The 19,371-nt window shown below is 35.4% G+C and overlaps 2 protein-coding genes across 3 annotated transcripts; both read left to right on the plus strand.

The window, feature by feature from the left end:
- The first annotated feature begins 1,477 nt into the window (after positions 1 to 1,477).
- vps45 (vacuolar protein sorting 45 homolog) lies at positions 1,478 to 13,748 on the plus strand. 2 transcript variants are annotated; one of them, XM_007566523.2, is made up of 16 exons: positions 1,478 to 1,740; positions 2,190 to 2,324; positions 2,953 to 3,013; positions 3,167 to 3,246; positions 4,015 to 4,083; positions 5,131 to 5,172; positions 5,535 to 5,672; positions 6,823 to 6,933; positions 7,814 to 7,948; positions 8,378 to 8,491; positions 9,001 to 9,168; positions 9,932 to 10,090; positions 10,193 to 10,300; positions 10,437 to 10,558; positions 10,752 to 10,883; positions 11,375 to 13,748. In XM_007566523.2, the coding sequence occupies exons 1-16, from the start codon at positions 1,648 to 1,650 to the stop codon at positions 11,454 to 11,456; spliced, it is 1,749 nt and encodes a 582-aa protein (XP_007566585.1). In that variant the 5' UTR covers positions 1,478 to 1,647; the 3' UTR covers positions 11,457 to 13,748. The 2 variants fall into 2 exon arrangements, with proteins under 2 accessions (XP_007566585.1, XP_007566587.1); XM_007566525.2 differs by lacking the exon at positions 5,131 to 5,172.
- A 1,114-nt stretch (positions 13,749 to 14,862) lies between these two features.
- LOC103147946 (saxitoxin and tetrodotoxin-binding protein 1-like) lies at positions 14,863 to 18,859 on the plus strand. The gene is made up of 6 exons (XM_007566526.2): positions 14,863 to 15,070; positions 15,150 to 15,295; positions 16,528 to 16,613; positions 17,238 to 17,378; positions 18,362 to 18,481; positions 18,779 to 18,859. The coding sequence occupies exons 1-6, from the start codon at positions 14,939 to 14,941 to the stop codon at positions 18,814 to 18,816; spliced, it is 663 nt and encodes a 220-aa protein (XP_007566588.1). The 5' UTR covers positions 14,863 to 14,938; the 3' UTR covers positions 18,817 to 18,859.
- Positions 18,860 to 19,371: the final 512 nt, after the last annotated feature.

Consider the following 19,371-nt stretch of genomic DNA (forward strand, 5'->3'; position numbering starts at 1 on the left):
AAGTATGCTATGCATGCTAACTGAATAGCATGCATCTGGTTCTTGCAACGGACTAACCGATAAACCAAAAGATCCTGTTATTTTCAGACTATATTAAATTTTTTTGGAATGCTCAGAACGCAGTTAAATAGTTTTCCTTATAAATAGACAAAAGTTAAAGTATTTATGTTTTTATAAAAAGAAAGCTCCCTGCATGACACGCATGCTATCAGGAATTAGCATGCACTAACTTTTGTAATAAATACTATATCCAGAGATTTCTTTATTGCATTAAGTGCAGTTTTCTTCCATAGTCCTTGTAACCCAATATAGCAGTGGTTATTTGTAAATTTCAGAATACAACTGAGCTGTTTAAGCAATAATTACCTAAATTAAGTACTAATGTTTATGGGTTTAATAAAAATATTTTTGCTTTAAACAGGTGCTATGTTCAATGATTATGACCTACAAATTCTATGTTCTTTTTTGTGTAAATAACAATTTAAGTTTAAGTAGACACGAAAGCAGCTGAACTCACAAGCAGTATATTAAAATGACAACCCCAGACCCCAGGGACTGCTAGCAAAATGAGCTAATACATTAAAACATTTACATTGGTCAAATTAAATGGAAACATTCGCATTCAAATGTTCTCTTACAATCACTTCCAACACTTCTAGTTTCTTTGAAACAAAACATTTGCAGTCTTGTTTGATTGACACTTATAGACAAAGAATCCACTGTTAGATCATTACACACTTGTTAAAAGCAGAGAGACGTTTTATTCATGGAAAACCATTTAAAATGATAAGCCTAACTATGGTCTTTATGTACAATGTTGGATGTTTCATATAACATGGAAACAACATGTAAGCTTCCAGGACTACAAAGACATTTCTGATGCTTTGAGCCTCTAGCAAACCAAGTGAAAGTCATTATCAAAAATGAAAAAAAGGCATAAAACAGTGATAAGCTTTTCCAGGAGTGGCCTACCAAAGTTACTCCATTAGTGGATCAATCACAGACTCATCTAGGAGGTCATGAAAGACTCCAGAACATAAAAATCACTTAAATAAGTGTTTGGGATTCAAGTTTGAGGAAGAAACTGGGCAAAAATGGCAACCATGAGAGAGCTCCAACACCAAGACCAAAAAACATCTTGATCTGGTCCCCTAGAAAAATACTCTGTGGACTGATGAGAGAAAAACTTTTTCTGGAATATATAAGTTTTAACATATCTGGTGTAAAACTAGCAAGTCAAATTCTGATTGACTAAATAAATATATATAAAATAAAATTGAGATAAATAATGATTAAAAAAAATAAATGATCAATAAATAATAATTTAAAATAAGCTTTTTATACTCAATTGAGTTTTTATCACAAGTTTTCCTAAAGAAAGTCTTGCCTCACTTTCATTCAATAACTTTCGTCCGCGTTTTCCATCAACGCTGCATCTGTCAACAATGAGATATACGTGGTACGTAATGACGTCAGAGACCCGGAAGAAGATCGCATCGGTGCTGTCTCAAGAGCTCAGCTGATAGATCTTCACAACAACAAAAACCAGACATACAGAGCTTCCAGCACGGGCGCTGCTGGCATTTTACCGCTGGTTTAGACTTTATTTGTTTGTTTTTGTCGCAGTTGTGTCTCAGCGTCGCCATCATGAACGTGACGCTCGCGGTGAAGCAGTACATCTCCAAAATGATCGAGAACAGCGGGCCCGGGATGAAGGTTCTGCTCATGGACAAGGAGACGGTGAGAGCCTGCTGGCTGATGTGGTGATGATGCTGGCTGTTGGTACTGTGTGGACCTGCAGTATTACTGTGTAACTCTAGAGTCGTGGTGTTGCAGTGAAGCAACTAACTATATAGAATCGGTTCTGGTTCTGTGTGGTGGTCCTCTTGATCTTTTTATACAGAATTTGAACAAAATGCCACTTGAGGAGTTTTGGGTCAAACATATTTACAGACGACAAAGATGATTTTTATCTTAAATGTATTAATGCATTGCACAGTTTTGGCCTAATATCTTCTCTAAATATGTTTCTATTTTTTCAGCAAATTGCCTTTATTTGAGTCTGTATACCCGTATTAACAATTAATTGATGATAAAATTAACTGATTAATTCAGTAATCTGATTAGCCCTTGTTTGTCCACCTTGTTTATTCTGGCTGCATCAGAGTAAAACATGTTTGTGTTTCCAGACCAGCATAGTGAGTGTGGTTTACACCCAGTCTGAAATCCTGCAGAAGGAGGTTTACCTGTTCGAACGGATCGACTCTCAGAGCAGAGACAGCATGAAGCACCTGAAGGCCATCTGCTTCCTTCGTCCAACCAAGGTACGCAAACCGTTTCCACCAGTCTGAGCAAACGCTCTTTAAAGCTGCAGTATCTAACTTTTATAAATAATATGTTTTCTCTTTCTACCAAAAACTGGATGATAAAATTCTTCAATCTGGTGTTTTCGTCACCTCTATCCCTTTTTTCGAAGGATAATTTTGTTTACAGAGACTTCATAATTAATTTTATTTGTTGTTTTTATTTTTTTTTATATTTAAAGTGTCTTCCAGTTACAGTGTTAAATGTTCATTAGGAATTAAAGTTCATTGATCTTGAGAATTCATTTTTGCATTATATTATTTGAAAATGATCTCAAAACAACAATATTATCATTTATCACTGAGACAATTTATCATCCAGTAAAATTTGTTATTGTGACAGCGCAATATGAGACAGATGATCTGTGGCGCGCACACAGGCATGGTTGACAGCACTAAGACCCGCCTTCTGGCGCTGAATGGTTGTTTCTAGTTAGAACTGGGAACACCGGGAGAGGAGCTCATCTGTCTCATGTCATACTGCAAAGACAAAGTGACAGTTTCAACAAAAATGTAGAAAATAACAGCTGCATGCTCTAACATTAAATGAAAAAAGGGAGACTAACATTAGTTTTTGTTTTTGCTGCAGGAGAACGTGCAGCATCTAATCCAGGAGCTAAGAAGACCAAAGTACAGCGTTTACTTCATCTGTACGTCAGCCGATGGTTTTACTGAGACGCTTTAGGCTGAGTGAATCGCCTAATGTGATGTGACAAAGATGCTTGTTTTACTAGCTTGTTTTGCTAGTTTCCTGTAAATCAAAGCTGCTGTTCCTTTAAGGTTTGTGGCTGTGTCTGTTTCAGACTTCAGTAATGTGATCAGTAAGAGTGAAATCAAAGCTCTGGCCGAGGCAGATGAACAGGAAGTGGTGGCTGAAGTCCAGGTGAGAGCTGAAACATTTTAGCTTTACTCTAATGTTTATAAACTTACATCTTACCCACAGACATAAAAGATGCTGCAGCTACAGACTATATGAGATTTTATAAATGGTCTGTCGAGTTTGTAGTTTGCTAAAAATATTTAAAAATGAAATCGTTTTTCAGAAATAAACAGTTTCTAGATTAATTCTGGACTGTAGCTGTCTTCAAAAATTGAGACAATTTAGTGTTTGGTTTGTTTTTTTCATAATCTCATAATATCTATATATTTGTGTGTGTGTGTGTGTGTGTGTGTGTGTGTATTTATATACACGCATCTGTATTTTTTATATAAATATATTGACGTATTTATATTTTTACACGGTATTGTTTTTTATTTTGTTGTATTTCATTTGTTTCTCTTTTGTCCCGTTTTCTGCCATGGCAGCTTAAGTTTCCTACTTCTTGATCAGATTACATATTTTTATTTTTGCACTATTTGACATGAAACATCTTTTTACATGAACTCCTGAGTGGTTTTCCTGAGACGGTGTATAAGAAAAGGATTGTCTTTTCTTATCATATCTAATCTCACCATCTGTTTCACAGCAGCTCTCTTCCATTTATTTATTTTTTTTTTCTTGGTGCAAACAAAATTTTTTTAACATGTTTTCATGTGGAAAATTTGGTTCTTTTATTTCTGTGTGCAAAACAGAATAAAGTAAAGACCTGAAATTGCTGTTTATGAGCAATAAAAACCAAATTACTGAGTGTGTGTTTGTGTTTTTCTGCAGGAGTTTTATGGAGATTTTATCGCTGTGAATCCTCACGTGTTTTCTCTCAACCTGCAGGGAGTTTCCCGGGTAAGAAAGATGGAAGCTCTTATATTTTATGTAAAAACACAAGTAAAAGCAAAACAAGGAGATACAATTTGTAAATTATTAGGTAAAATATAAACAATTTCAGTCAATTTATTGATCTGTTTTTTTGTTTTGCAAGCGTGAGCAAATATTGCAAATACTGTTTTTATTTTTTGTTGGGATTGAAATCCGTGAACCGTGGAGCGTTTAGTGTTACAAGTTCAAGTGATCAAACAGGAAAGACATTTTTATTTTACCTGAAATGTTAGTTCTGGTTCAGATGGACAGCTGTCAGAACTCCTGTTGGATCACAGTTTGTGTCGATGTTGGTGTCTGACACTAAAGCTGGATCATTTAGTAATTAAAATTTTGGTCTTTGTGGGTCGATGTGAGCCAGTTAAGATGAACAAAGATGGATTTCTGAGAGTATAGATACTTTGGAGAATTTTTTAGGACGGATTAATTGTAATTAATCGGTATTTGAAATAATCGTAAGCTAATTTAGTCATCAATTAATCATTAATTGAGGTATTCAGACTCAAGAAAGGCTATTTATTAAAAGAACAACATATTCAGAGCATTAGCAAAAACTGTAAAAAGGTTTTTTTAAGAAAATAAAAACCTTTTTCTGTAAATATGTTCTACCTAGGTCTCCTCAGGAGGCAGTTTTAGCTTCACCTGGTTTTAATTCTGTAAAAATAAAGTATTTTTTTAGCTGCAGATGGATCCTTCGACACAAATGACCAAATGTTCACTATAGGAATGCTGTTACTGCATTTCAGGCAGTGAAATCTTTATTTTTCTATTTAAAATAGGAATTGAAATATTTGCATCTTTTAATGTATTTCTAATATACTGAAGGAATAAATGGTTGTAAGAAAAATCTTCAAAATGTGGCATTTATTTTATCCCAATGCTCTTCAGAACAGAATAATCTTCCCTGGAAGTTTTATACCTTATTAAATTGTTGGAAAGTGGGTCCATCCATTTATTTGAGTTGCTTTGGCATGTTTGTCATGTTTACGTTCGCCATCTTTGTTTCTCGACCAGAGACGCACCGATCAGGTTTTATCTGGCCGAAACCATTTCCCGGTAGGTGAGAGCTGCTGATTCTGACTTAAGAATATTTTGATGAAAACGAACAAACTGCTGTTGCTAGCTCTTTGTTAGCAGCAGAGAGCTAGCAGCTAGTAGCTAGCTCTTTGCTAGCTCCCTGCTTGTAGCAGCAGTTTGAAGCAAACCTTCATCTGATTTTTATGAACCTCAGGAGAAAGGTCATGATAGTACCTGCTGGTGGTGGTTGATTCTTCTTGACAGTGAAAATGGTTCTAACATTTGATTTGTTTAACAAACTGGGTGAAATGGATCGGTTCTGATCGATGGGCTGTTGGTTGGTGTCGCTACAGTCCGGTTGGTTCACACGGCGTCTCTCTGAGAACCTGTTTGTGTTTCAGGGTCGGACCTGGGAACCCTCCATGTTGTCGCGCTGCACGCAGGGTTTGACCTCCGTCCTGCTCGCTCTGAAGAAATGTCCAATGATCCGCTACCAGCTGTCCTCTGACATGGCCAAACGCCTCGCAGAGAGCGTCAAGGTTTCCACCACAACAGCGTTTCACGCTCCATGTTACATTTTAACTTGTTTTCCTCCTGTTCCAAGAAGTATTCAGCCCCTTGGATTGTTTTCCCCTTTCAGTGCTTATAAATCATTTATATATGATAAACAAAATTAGCATTTTCTGTCAAAAAAAGAAAAGAAAAAAAAAACACTCTAATGTGTTGAATTTATTTAGCACATTTTAAAACAACCACATTTGAACAAATTGCCCATTGAAGGTATGGAATTAGATTTTTTCATATATACTTAAGTTTAGAAACGTACAGAAAATAGAAAATCTGGTATAAATATGTTTTAGTTTCCAGATTTATTTCCTTTTCATTCATCTAAAAGAACTAGTTTACAACCAAATAAAGAGCTTTTATGTTGATTTGGCTAAAAAATATGCACTTTACTTTTTAATTTTAATTTCGTATTGACAACAGAGAACCAAAAGTTTCACACACAATCAGTGAAAAATAAAACAAAGGAATATTTTACAGGTTTTTTTTTACTATATATCATCCAGTACAGGTTATTAACAAATACACAAGCAAGAAAATATGACACACTGCATAAACACAAAATCCTACCAAATATTTTTCGTCCAGTTTCTAGTGCAAATACCTTAGTGTACTTGAAACACAACAAAAGTAACTTACAAGTAACTTTTCAGTAAAATATAGGAGCTGGTTTTAAGTCAATAGCTCCTTAATATTGATACTGGCAGATTATTTAACTTATAACATGAGAAAAATGTTTAGTTAAAAGTCAAATAGTTGCCAGTGGAACTAGAACTGGTTGCTAGGTGACGGGCTGGGTTGACTGTGGTTGCTAGGTGACGGGCTGGATTGACTGTGGTTGCTAGGTGACGGGCTGGATTGACTGTGGTTGCTAGGTGACGGACAGGGTTGGCTGTGGTTGCTAGGTGACGGCTTTAGTGCCCCTTGATTCTGAAATAAGTGAAGTAATCTGCCAGTATACCTTGTACTTTTTAAGCAATATTAAGGACTTAAAATAAGCCCATTTTTTTGTTTTATCATGGATTTTGAAAAACATAGAAAATACACTCTGCTCTTTCTCTTTTTTATTGAAATTGTGAGCTTTAACGTATTTTGGATCATCAAATTTTGTTTGTCTGCTTTCAGCAAATCATCACGAAGGAATATGAGCTGTTTGACTTCAGGAAGACTGAAGTTCCTCCTCTGCTGCTGATCCTCGACCGCAGCGACGACGCCATCACACCGCTGCTCAACCAGGTGACCAGTCACACACATATGTTTCTAATAATAATTAGCTTTTATTTAATTATATTTAAGTTGTTTTTTTACTTGTCTCAAGAAACAGGGGTTTTTAATTTTAGACAATTTTTACTTATACTTTATTCTGTTTCTGAATCCCATCTTTGAAATTAAATGAAACCCATTTAACAAGTTTAATCCTTAATTATTAAATATTAAATCTAAATAAAAATGTCTCTAAAAGCTGATTTTTTTTTTGGTATGATTCTGACATCATTTTGGAAAGTTTTTCTTCATTATGGGATATTTTTGGTTTGGAAAGTAATCAAGATAGCAGTTAAGTATTTTTTAAATGTACATTTGGGTTTATTTTGAACTTGTAATTATTTATTTGTTCAATTGAGGATCCTCTTTAGTTTCTGTCATAGTAGAGTTTCTTCTTCCTGGCATCCACACCACAAACATTATAATAAAATTATACTTTTACACATGTTACAAAAGAGAAACAAAATCAAAACATGAAATTCAAATCCACCGCCTCCACAATTTTAACATTTTAGAAACATTAAAAAAGGACAAAATGTGATACCTTGAAACACACAAACAAAATTAAAACACAAAATTTCAACTGTGGCAAAGATAAATTAAAAACAATCCAACAATCTTCACTTAAAGTATAAATTCCACCAATTCAATATTATTTTATGATTTATTATTGAATTTTTTAAGGTCCTTTTTAAAATTTACATGATTTTATTAACTCTTGTAGGCATAAATGTGTTGAATCCCCTTGTTACTTTGTGAAGATATGAACAGTGGGGATGAACTGTGCTGCTGGGATGTTTGTTTTTGTGTGAAATGTTCGCCCTGCTGACGAGACGCGGTCGGTGTCTCACAGTGGACGTACCAGGCGATGGTCCACGAGCTGCTGGGTCTGAACAACAACCGGATCGACCTGTCCAGAGTCCCGGGGATCAGCAAAGACCTGCGGGAAGTGGTGCTGTCCGCCGAGAACGACGAGTTTTACGCCAACGTGAGTCCTGAACAAAAACATGACGGCTTCCTGTTTACGCTCAGCTAATTCTGAGTTCTCACACCTACAAGCTGATTAAATTTAAATCTGGTTTACAAAACAAAAGTAACACAGTGCGACTAAAACTCTCACAGTGTCTGTTGTTTATCGTGTTGCTTTGGTTGTTTAAAGGCAACTTCTACGTCTCTATTGTCATTTAGGTTTCTCTTATACGATGGAGTATTAGGGCCAGGCTAAGAAAAAAAAAATAAGAGTAAAGTAATAATATTGTCACTTCCCTTTACATTCTCTGAGTTGGGAAGATATTTCTCCTGAGTCTCTGTCGGGTATTAATGGTATAACTAACACTTCTAGTAGAGATCTTTATTATTAATCATCATGTAAAATATTCAAATAACTTTGTGTTCTGTTCCATATTTCTGTTTACAGAACTTGTACATGAATTTCGGGGAAATCGGCACAAACATAAAGAACCTGATGGAAGATTTCCAGAAAAAGAAACCTAAAGGGCAACAGAAGCTGGAGTCCATTTCTGACATGAAGGTTGGGATTTATTGAGCTGAATTTATTGGGTTGATTTATTGAGTTGAAAAAACTAAAATAAAAAAATTTAATCCAATGTTTGTCTTTTTTTATTGGGGATAATGTAGATGGAAAACAAACAAAAAAAAGATTACATTTCCACCAAAAAAAAATATATTTCTGAGTTTCAAAAGTTGAACATTTTCAATTTTTCCAACTCAGAAATTTCTCAGTATTTTTTTTTTCTAGAAAATTTTTGAAATTAATCTCAAAATGTCTGACTTTTATCTAGCAAATTTTCAAAAAACTCCCAACCGGTTTTTGGCAACAAATTAATGTTTTTTGGTGTCTGGAAATTGAGCTGTTTCAAAAACATTTCGAATGTAACGCCACAAATCAGCACTCACTGCGCCGTTACCTAGCAACCCCAGCAGAGCCCAACCCGTTACCTAGCAACCGAAACCAGGCTCCTGTAAATTCAAAAATACTTTATTGATGCCAAAGATTTTTGATTTTTTTCATCCCTCCAGGCGTTTGTGGACAACTACCCTCAGTTCAAGAAGATGTCGGGAACCGTGTCGAAGCACGTGACGGTGGTGGGGGAGCTTTCCCGGCTGGTGTCTGAGCGGCAGCTGATGGAGGTGTCAGAGGTGGAGCAGGAGCTGGCCTGTCAGAACGACCACTCAAACGCTCAGCAGGTAACGCTCTTCATCATCTCACCTCAGTCTCTAGTCAGAAACTTAAAGAAGAGCAGAAGGTTAAATGCACAATTCACATTTGGAACATTTTGATCTCAACTGTTTCTGAAAACAACCCAAGCTGTTTAAAGTTTTTTAAAGATTTTTTTGACGATAACTTAATGTTTTTTGGTGTCTGGAAATAAGCCTGGTTGGAGTAGCTCTGTACTTTATTGAGATTTTTTTGCTGCTTTTGGACAACCGTTCCTCCTTGTTTTGGATTCGGTGTAGCTGTACTGATTTTTGCCAATTCTTTTTACACTTTGCTGTTTTTGTTATGATACCTAACCCTATTTAGTTTCCCTTTGAGATGAATAAAGTATTTTTGTATTGAACTTTAATGAAATTGTCACATTCCATGGGCACTGCGCCGTTACCTAGCAACCTCAGCTGAGCCCAACCTGTTACCTAGCAACCCAAACAGAGTTCCAGAATGTTGGGTCAGCTGGTTTTACCTCTGTATTTGCTGTACAAAGACTGCTGGAAAAGACAAATGTTTTGTTGTTGTTTTGCCATTCAGAAAACACTTTATGTATTCTTGCTGGTTGTGCAGGAGGATTTACTAATGCTTTTCTAAAACAGCTCATTCCAAAGGGAGCTCGAAATATAACTGATCAGATTAAAGTCTTATTATCTAAGAATGATTGTGTGCAGAAGATGTATCGGACATGTTTTGTGTAGTCCATAGAAGCGTAGGTCACCTTTAAGACATCTTTTCTGTCAGAACGTTCGGCGGCTGCTGCAGAATCCTCGGGTTTCGGAGCTGGACGCCGTCCGTCTTGTCATGCTCTACGCTTTGAGGTATGAGCGCCACAGCAGCAGCATCCTCCCGTCGCTGATGGAGGAGCTGAGCAGGAAGGGAGTGTCTGAACGCTACCGCAGGGTAATCACAGCCTCTTGGTTTTATTTTCACGCAAGCATGTATTTACTAATTTTGGCCTGTGGATGGCAGATTGAAGCTTTACGATGTGCATTCCTGCTGCAGATGGTTCAGTCGGTTGTGGAGTACGGTGGGAAGAGAATCAGAGGAAGTGACCTCATCACACCAACGGATGCTGTCTCCATCACTAAACAGTTCTTCAAAGGACTAAAGGTAAAAAAACACATCTGATCTCAGTATTTATTTACATATTACTTACTTCATCAGATGAGCCTGAAGAAGCATGTAGCTTACTGCAGGGTTCAGAGAAAACACAGCATTTTATTGTGTGTTTTAATGTATTTCTCAGGGCGTAGAGAACGTGTATACACAGCATCAGCCTCTGCTGCACGACACTCTGGATCAGCTGATTAAAGGTCGACTCAAAGACAGTCAGTTCCCGTACCTGGGAGCCAGCAGCCTGAGAGACAGGTAACACACCTGGAAATCCTTACAGAAATGACTCTCACAGATAGAAATTCACATATTTCATGTTTGGTTTTGAATGATTTGTTTTCTTTACATCTGAAATATTAAGAGTTTAGAGCAGGGGAATGAAAATAGACCTTTATAAAATACACAGATATTTTTCTCCAGAAAGTCACATTTTGAAAACATGTTTCAGGCCTCAGGACATTATGGTGTTCCTGATCAGTGGAGCGACGTATGAAGAAGCTTTGACTGTTTACAACCTGAATCGTAACACACCGGGGGTTCGGATTGTGCTGGGAGGAAGCGCCATCCACAACACTAAGAGGTATCAGATGCTCATACTCTGATTTTTATCTTTTCATTAGTTAGATTCACTTCACTGTATGTAAAAAATAAAACAAAAGAGGACCCAAGGACTCATCCTTGTGGAACTCCATGTCTAAGTGTAGTTATAAAGAAGCATAAACAGACAATCTTTTGATTTTGCCATCCTGGATATATAGTTTATTGGACAAGGGCACTTTTGGAGGACATTTTGTTTCAGTTGTTTTAGCCAGAAGAAATGCCAAATATTTTCAGTCCTAAAAATGTCTGAATCTGAATCTTAGCTTTGATCATTTTACTATTATTACTTATATTTAACCGTTCTTTGATCATCTCAGGTCCAGCAAATAAATCAACCAATTTTGACATATCTAGCAGCATTTACATATAAACAGATTTTTATTTCTATTTTGAGATGTAGTGGACACATAAATTACACATTCACACATATTCAGTTTAATTTCAGCTTCTTTTGCTTGTTTTTTTCTCCAGTTTCCTTGAAGAGGTGATGCTGGCGACGGGTCACAGCGGCGACAGAGCACAGGGAACTGGACGCCACTCCACCAGGCGATGAACACTAACACTGCTTCTGACTCTTGTATAATAAACTTCATCTCTCCCTCCGCTTGTTTATGTCTGTATTTAGAGGAGCTTCCAGAGATCTGTGAATTACCTGGATGTCTTTTTTAAATACCAACAGGTTTGTGTTAAACAAACACCCATTACTGGCAAATTAAGAGCTACTCAATCAGGAAAGATGAAGGATTTGGGAACAATTTTGTTTTCAGGTCTGTAACAGTACACTCAGGTCATGGCTGAAAATCCATCTCATTGTCAGAGTCTTGATTCAGCTCATCGAAAGTGAATAAAGTCATGAATAATAATATTGACTTTAATACATTTAATTTAAAATATATGACATGGGAAAAGAAAAGGATGCAAACAGACCTCTTAATTCTTGCTGCAGTCTAAGCTTTAAAAACCATAACCTTTAAAGGTTTGTGATACTGTTAGAAAACTAATAAACACAAAACAATAACTTTTATATTTGCGTTTGTTAATCCCTTGTAGCAGCAACATTCTCAGGAAAACAAAGGCTAACTACTGAACACACCGACTGTCTTTCTAAAGTGTTGCTACAGGAAAGGCAAATTTTCATGAGCCTCCAACTGCTACTTTTGTGACTTCCTGTTGCTGTTAGCTGTGCTGCAATTCTAACACTGAGCTTGTAGCAGCAACAGCATGTAAAAAATCAGTTTCAGATTTATTTGTTTTGACTCTTTATTTCTAGGACCATTTTATGAGCATCTCAGCAATTTCCAACTGTGAAAACTTTAAAAATTTTATTTTTCTTATTTCTTGTAGGCACTAGCTTGACTGCTGTAACACCTTTTGAAAATTCAGTTTTATGTTTATTTTTTAATTTGCAACATGTTGTTGCGTGATGAAAGCTACAAATCTACAAATATCTAAAACAATTTCCAATATACCAAACAGTCGCTCAGTTCATAAGTGCTACTTTGTTAGCTTCCTGTAGCAGATAGCTCAGTGCTAGCACTACATTACATATTAACAACATGTATTATTATTATTATTATTATTATTATTATTATGTGTCTTTTGTAGTAGTTCTGCTAGTTATAATATTTTTATTAGGATAACAACAATCCTACTATGTCTGAGGAAATGGCTTCTGAGAGCTTTGCAGTTAGCTAGCGGTGTTGCAGTGCTAATGCTAGCTTATTTGTAAAACGTAATAGATCATTAAGATTCCATTTAAAATATGCTATTTATTTCTGTCGTCTTCTTTAACAGCAGAACTTTTGCTAGACATATTTCTTTAAGGATCTTAATAGCCTAAAGAAAAACTGCTTATAAATTTCAGCTGTGAAAATGACACTTGCTTCCTGTAGCAACTAGCTCTGCTTTCATAACATGTGAAGATTCAGTTTCATTTTCACGTGAAATATAAATACAAGACATTTTTCTTTGTTTGTTCTGTAACAGAGTCAAAACTATGCAGCTATGAATTTTTGTAAACATATTAAGATTCCTAGAACACATGAGGCAATAGCTAGCTATAGTTTTAAACTCCTATTGTTTTTAGCTTCGTGTAGCGGGTAGCTTTGCTTCCATTCTGCTAACCCAAGCTTATTCATAAACATGTTTATTTTTCTATCTTCTTTGATCTACGACTGATAATATTATATTAGTATCTAAACAGTGCTGCAACCTCTGATGAAATGCTTGCGGGTTTTCAAACTCTGCTACCTGCGCCGCTGTGCTAATGCTAGCTAGCATATCAAAAGTAATCGTGTCAACATTCTACCTACATCTGAATTATTTTTTTTAGCACCAAGATTAAAATAAAAATGTTTTCTCTAACCTCTTTTTTTCCCAGAGCAGAGGCTTTTGTCACTGAAGTAACTCAAGCACACGCTCTGCAATTTGTATCTTAGCTGCCAGGACTTGACATTGTGTACTGTGACAGACCAGAAAACTGAGATGATCTTCAAATTTAATTAGGATATAATCCACTGATATAGTCTTATAAATATTTTTCAAAGCAGTGGTTATATAATTAGGGTTCTTGGAGCTTTCTGTCCTTGATTTAAAGTGCAGTTTTTCATCTGTTTGGTTTAAAGGAAATTTTTTTTGCTTCTGTCATGCAGTGATTCTCTTGTTACATCCTTAAACTTTCCAGTGTTTTCCTTTACATGTTTCTGACTGAATGTGAATTTGAAAGGATTAAAAATAAAAAACAGAGTTGAAACTGTGTTTGGAATCTGAATCTGTACCAGAAATGAATTGAAATATGTGTAATACTGGTGAATATACTGGCGAATATATTAAAATGTATTTTAAAATATATTTGTTTAACTCTTAATTTGGTTTTAAAGTTGGATCAGGTATATTGCAACAGAAAACTCTTTGTTGCTTTCACCACATTTTAAATATTTATTACTATTAATCATTAGTACAAATCTATGTGATTGAGGTATTATGCAAAACAAGTTTATTTGTCTTCTCTGCTGTAAAGGATTTTGTTTTTCTAAAATAATGTTTGTGTGGACTGATCTTCCTGTTAATAAGCAACGTAAGTTTACTTTGAATAGTATAGAAAACCACTCCAAAAGATTTAAAAACAAAAATATTGATCTATTCACATATTTACCATGCAATGTACAAAAGGTGAACACTGGAGTCTAGATAAGAAGTACTAAAGTTCAAGAATCCACCGGAAAATGACTGAAAGCAGGTCAAAGGTGAAGGGACTGAGTGAAAATTAAGCAACTGAATTAAATGGATGAAATGTGAAACAAAGAAAGTAAAGATTTCCTGTCAGTTTAGATGCAATAATTACATAAAAAATAATAAAAATAAGATTCAAAATTTAAAATATTACAACTGGTCATGTTGGAAGCTGTTTTAAATACCTTAAATAATTAACAAAATAACTCAAATAAATGAAAAAAAGAAAAAAAAAACAATATAAAATCACAGGAAAGTTCAAGACAGCCGTATATTTAATCCAGTATCAGATAGAGAAAACTGTAGGAACACAAACAGTTCAAAAGTGTTCAAAAAATAAAATTCATTGAAGTGCTTACAAGATTAAAAAATATTAAAAGAAATTATTAACTATATTTATTACAATAATTTTGAACAAAATAATGTCTGTAAAACTTAAAGTTGATGCAACTTATCTGAGTCACCGTAACCAGGAACCAACAGTCAAGTTGAATCAGTAAGTTATTTTTTACAGTGTTAAAATGAGGAAAGTTAAAATAAAAGCCAAGATCTGAACAAGATCTGCAGGACGGGAACCAGAAAATGTTTTCCTGAAATGCAGAGATGCAGGAATGACGTAGAAGTATCCACCTGTAAAGAAAAGTATTGATCAATGGATGGGTCAATTGATCGGTTCTGTCACCAGTGGAGTGGGCGGGTCGGAGTGTTTGCCTGCTTCTCTGAGAGTAAACACTCTGTTGGACTCGCTGTGGGTCCAGCTTTATGACCAGACGGCTCTCGGTCAGTCAGTTCTCTCCCTGAACCATGAAGCTTCACACCGCTGGACCTCTGCTGGTTCTGATGCTGGTTCTGATGCTGGTTCTGATGCTACTCAGCTGCAGCGCTGCTGAAGAATGCAACCTGCCGCCAAAGCTGCAACGACAGGACTTACATAAGGTGAGATCACAAACCAGAACATCTTGACTCATCAGACGTCTCAGCAGAGTTCCTGATTGGTTATGTGTTCTGGTTCCAGTTGACAGAGGTCCGGTGGGTTCTGGTTCAGGCGATAGCCGACTATCCAGCAGGCGAGGAGCTGATGAAGAACGCCAACAGCTCTGTCATGGAGCTGAAGCTCAAGGAAAACAACGAGAGCTTCCTGTTTGTTGAGCGAAACATTGTGTGAGTTTAACCTGGGCTCAACTGGACCGGGTAACGTTCTGACTCTATTACACTGTAAAAACACAAAGTAAGCATTTTCAGTTGAGTTTCTACTGCAAACTTCTTAGTACACTCAAAATAAAACAAAACTAACTTACATTTTCATCACAATGTAGGAGCTTGTTTTAGGTAAATAAATCCTTAAGAAAGAAACTGATTCCATGTACAGATTATTTCATTTAAGACAGTTTTGACATATTAAGTTTTTTTTTAATCAATGTTAAGGATTTATTTACTCAAAACAAGCTCATAATGTTTGCAAAAATGTTACTTTTACAGTTCTGTCTTATTTCAAGTGTATTAAAATGTTTGTACTAGAAACCAGGCCAAAAATACTTGCTGAGATTTTGTGTTTTTGCAGTGTAGAAATTATATACGACGGCGTATTAAGGCTTTTAGGAATAGAAAAAAGAGGAAAACCTCAGACAAAAAAATCTGAAATTTTTGGATCAATCTCAGAAACTTTTTATAAAAACCAATGAAGTTTCTGAGATTCAAAAGTTGAATTTTTTTTAATTTTCTTGAAAAAAAAGAAATTTTCTGAGATTAATCTCAAAATTTCTGACTTTTTTTTTTGTTTAGTAATTTTCTTCACAGCACCAAAACTTTTTATCAAAAAACAAGAGCTGTTTTAAATTAGTTCCTTTCCATTTAGCAAATGTATTTTCAAAATGTCAGATTGCATATAGTTAATGGAAACAGAGTGGGAGCCACGTTACATGTCATATTTACTTATCAGGGACATTTTTCACATTGTTTTTGTTCTTCCATTTTGGTTTCTACAGCTTCTAAAATCAACTCAAGCACTTTAAAATAAAACACCCAGACATTTTTTGGCAGTAAGTTTATGTTTTCTGGTGTCTGGAAATTGAGCCGTTTCAAAAACCTTTTGAATGTGATGTCACAAATCAAAAAGCACAGCGATGTTACCTAGCAACCCCAGTAGAGCAGTATGTTACCTAGCAACCCCAGTAGAGCCCAGTCTGTTAACTAATAACCCAGGCCCAGTAAATTCAAATTCAAAAATACTTTGATACCAAAGGGGAAGTAAATGTTGCAACTCATATTAAAATTCTTGACTTCCATCCAGAGCTTCTTGAACCTCCAGATCCCGAGTTTCTACAATCTGCTTTCTGTAACGTTCTAAGGTTCAGTTATTTGATTCAAATGTAATTTTGTTCTGTTTTTTCCAGAGCTGGAAACTGTCTCATCTTCCGTGGGAACCTGTCGGTCCCAGATCCTGAGACATCCAACCATACGCTCCTTCTGGATGCTGATGGTCAGTGTTGGACGAGCTCTAATTTTATACTTTTATGTTATACTTTTATATGTTAAATTTATACTTTTTTGGCAGGAATTCACTCCTCCATGGACGTTTTTCTCCACTTTTATCAGAAATGGCCCTAATATAATCTGTCCCTGTAAACAACCAATATACTAACTCAAGCATCAAGCTAGGAGCTAGTAGATGATCCACTTTAAGTCTGTATGTATAATTTATCCCCTGGAGAGAAAAGCTAGTAATTTCAAGATATTCTTAATTTTAAAATATTAGTGGCCCTTGAAATGATTGTGTTTGGCCAAAGTCAAAAATGGTAAAAACTATTCATAACAAAATATTTTGAGATTTTCTGTTTTTCTTCTAATAAGACATCAGTCCAAAGCCATTTTTATGTTATGCTCAATTTATTTTTTAGCAGGTAAAACAAACAAACCAAAAAATGGCAATAAATAAAATTTGCCTTTTTAATTTAATGAATCTTGTGGTTCGCCAATAGTTTAAATTTTCCAGTTTTGGCCCCAAGGACTAAAAGTTTGGACACCCCTGAGTTACATATTGAAGGAAATCCGACCAGCACAGAGGGAAAAGTTGATGGATGTTATTGTTGCTGATTCCTCGAAGGCGTCCGGGAGTTTGGCGGTGTGGTGACTCCATACGATGACAAAGGTCGAGCGGACGTCCACCAGGCCTGTTCGAACTGCCTGCTTGTCTTCTACCGCGGAGTGTTTGAGGGAACGCCGGGGAGGATGCTGCTCATTTACAGTGAGGAAAACACTTTGAACATTCATCTGACATGAGATTAAAACTGATCTGCAAAAACTCCACACCAGTTGGAAAATAAGACAAAATTATCAGTTGTTTGAAGACATGATGTTTTGGCTCTGTTAGGACTAAAATAATCTGTCTTTAAAGCATACAGGTTATGGAAAGTTTTGGAAACCAATAAAATGGGAATCTGTTGTTTTTTTTATCCGTTTAATTACCTACACCTGCAATGTTTTGTTTGGAAGTGTGTAAATGTAAATAAAGAATTCTAAAAAATAAATAAGTAAAATAAATTTAGTTCACATATAGCACAAAATTACAACAAATATAATAAGTTCAATCTAATCATACTGACATAGCCCACACTGTAAAAAAAGAAAATCGTCTCTAATTCACAGTGAAATACCAGCAGGTTGCTAAATTATAAATGTAAATACGATAAAATCCATATTTTATCTGTAGTTGCCAGAATTTCACCGTATTTGTGGTAAAATTACGTTAATATGGTAAAACTCTGGCAACCACAGCTGCTGGTATTTTGTCGTAAATTACAGACGGAAGTCAATTACAACCATTACAAATCGTAAATTTTTTACTTTTTTGAATTTTTGGAGCTCAGACATTTCCTTGTTTTGTCTAGAAATAATCTTAGAAAATTGTGGGGGAAAAGGGCAAATTCAGAAATATTTTTTCCCAAAACATTTGGCAAAAAATTTTTCTGAATTTTTGGCAAAATTTTCCTTTTTTATTCTATCTATCATGGTCCTAACACACCGTGATCCGCACTGCTCCTTCCAGGCTCCTTACTGTCAAACCCAGAATCCAAAGCTCCCTGTTAGAAAACCACAACAAAACAAAAAATATTTTTAATTAAAAAACAAAACAAAACAGAACACTACAAATCTCTAATATCTACTTTACAAAGAGTTTATTCTGTCTGCAGAGAGGATGCTGACTTCCTGTCATTTTTTGTGAAACAGGAAGTGAGGGGAAACACCTGGATGCTGAGGAGCTGAAAGCTGCTGAGAGCGAACACAGGAGGATGGCCGAGTGCCTGAAGTTCAACGTCAGGACGAGTTTCCGCTACGACGGGAAGGCAGGTCAGGAAAATGACTAGTTACTGTCTGAAGTGGTAAAACTGGGCGACAGACTTCAAAGTTCATGTTTTAGTTGTTATAGAAACCAAATAATAGCCAAACATTTGTGACGTTGTTTTATATAATTGGTGAGAAGATTTTAAACTCTGTTTTCTTTTATATTAAATTACAAAAACAAGCAATATGCATGTTCATTCACAGACATGAATCTCTGTATTCTGTAAATTTAACCTCCATTTCAGCCATTATTTGGATTATAAAGCAGATTATTTTTTAAAAAAGTGTTTTGTTTCTCTGCAGATTTTTGCCTGGAAAAGAAGGAAGAAACAGAAGCCTGACACAACATGTAGGGTTTAATAAATATATTTAATCTGATGAAGACTAAAGTTATTTTATTCATTCTCGTGTGTCTCGATTTGTTGCAGAGAGCAGATGGAAATCTATGCTAATACACTAGTCTGGCAAAAGTAGCAAACATAAGTTGCTACAATTGTCAAGTTATGGCAATTTGCGCCATAATATGAATTATAATATGAATATTATAATTTATATTCTAATGTGAATTATAATATGAATTATAATTCATAGTTTTTTATTTTTAAAATTAAATTAATTAATTAATTAATTAATTAATTTATTTATTTATTTATCTATTTGTCACTCTTGCTGCTTAACTTTGATAAAATTAAATGTATTTATTTATTTATTTATTTATTTATTTATTTATTTATTTATTTATTTATTTATTTATCTATCACTCTTGCTGCTTAATGTTTCGATAAAATAAAAATTTTCAGACGTGTCTTTTCGGTCTGGTGCCGCTGGGTGTCGCTGTCGCGCTCCTTTTTAATTCGCTGAAAAGAAACCCGCCGCGCGCGGCCTCGTACGGGGTA

This window comes from Poecilia formosa, unplaced genomic scaffold, assembly GCF_000485575.1.
Source record: "Poecilia formosa unplaced genomic scaffold, Poecilia_formosa-5.1.2 Scaffold192, whole genome shotgun sequence".
Taxonomy (NCBI): domain Eukaryota; kingdom Metazoa; phylum Chordata; class Actinopteri; order Cyprinodontiformes; family Poeciliidae; genus Poecilia; species Poecilia formosa.

Coding starts and splice junctions, on each gene's coding strand:
- vps45 (XM_007566523.2), top strand. CDS start 1,648: ATGAACGTGACGCTCGCGGTGAAGCAGTACATCTCCAAAATGATCGAG. Junction 5,173..5,534: donor CTGGCCGAAACCATTTCCCG/GTAGGTGAGAGC, acceptor TTTGTGTTTCAG/GGTCGGACCTGGGAACCCTC. Junction 9,169..9,931: donor ACCACTCAAACGCTCAGCAG/GTAACGCTCTTC, acceptor CTTTTCTGTCAG/AACGTTCGGCGGCTGCTGCA.
- LOC103147946 (XM_007566526.2), top strand. CDS start 14,939: ATGAAGCTTCACACCGCTGGACCTCTGCTGGTTCTGATGCTGGTTCTG. Junction 15,071..15,149: donor AACGACAGGACTTACATAAG/GTGAGATCACAA, acceptor TTCTGGTTCCAG/TTGACAGAGGTCCGGTGGGT. Junction 15,296..16,527: donor TTTGTTGAGCGAAACATTGT/GTGAGTTTAACC, acceptor TGTTTTTTCCAG/AGCTGGAAACTGTCTCATCT.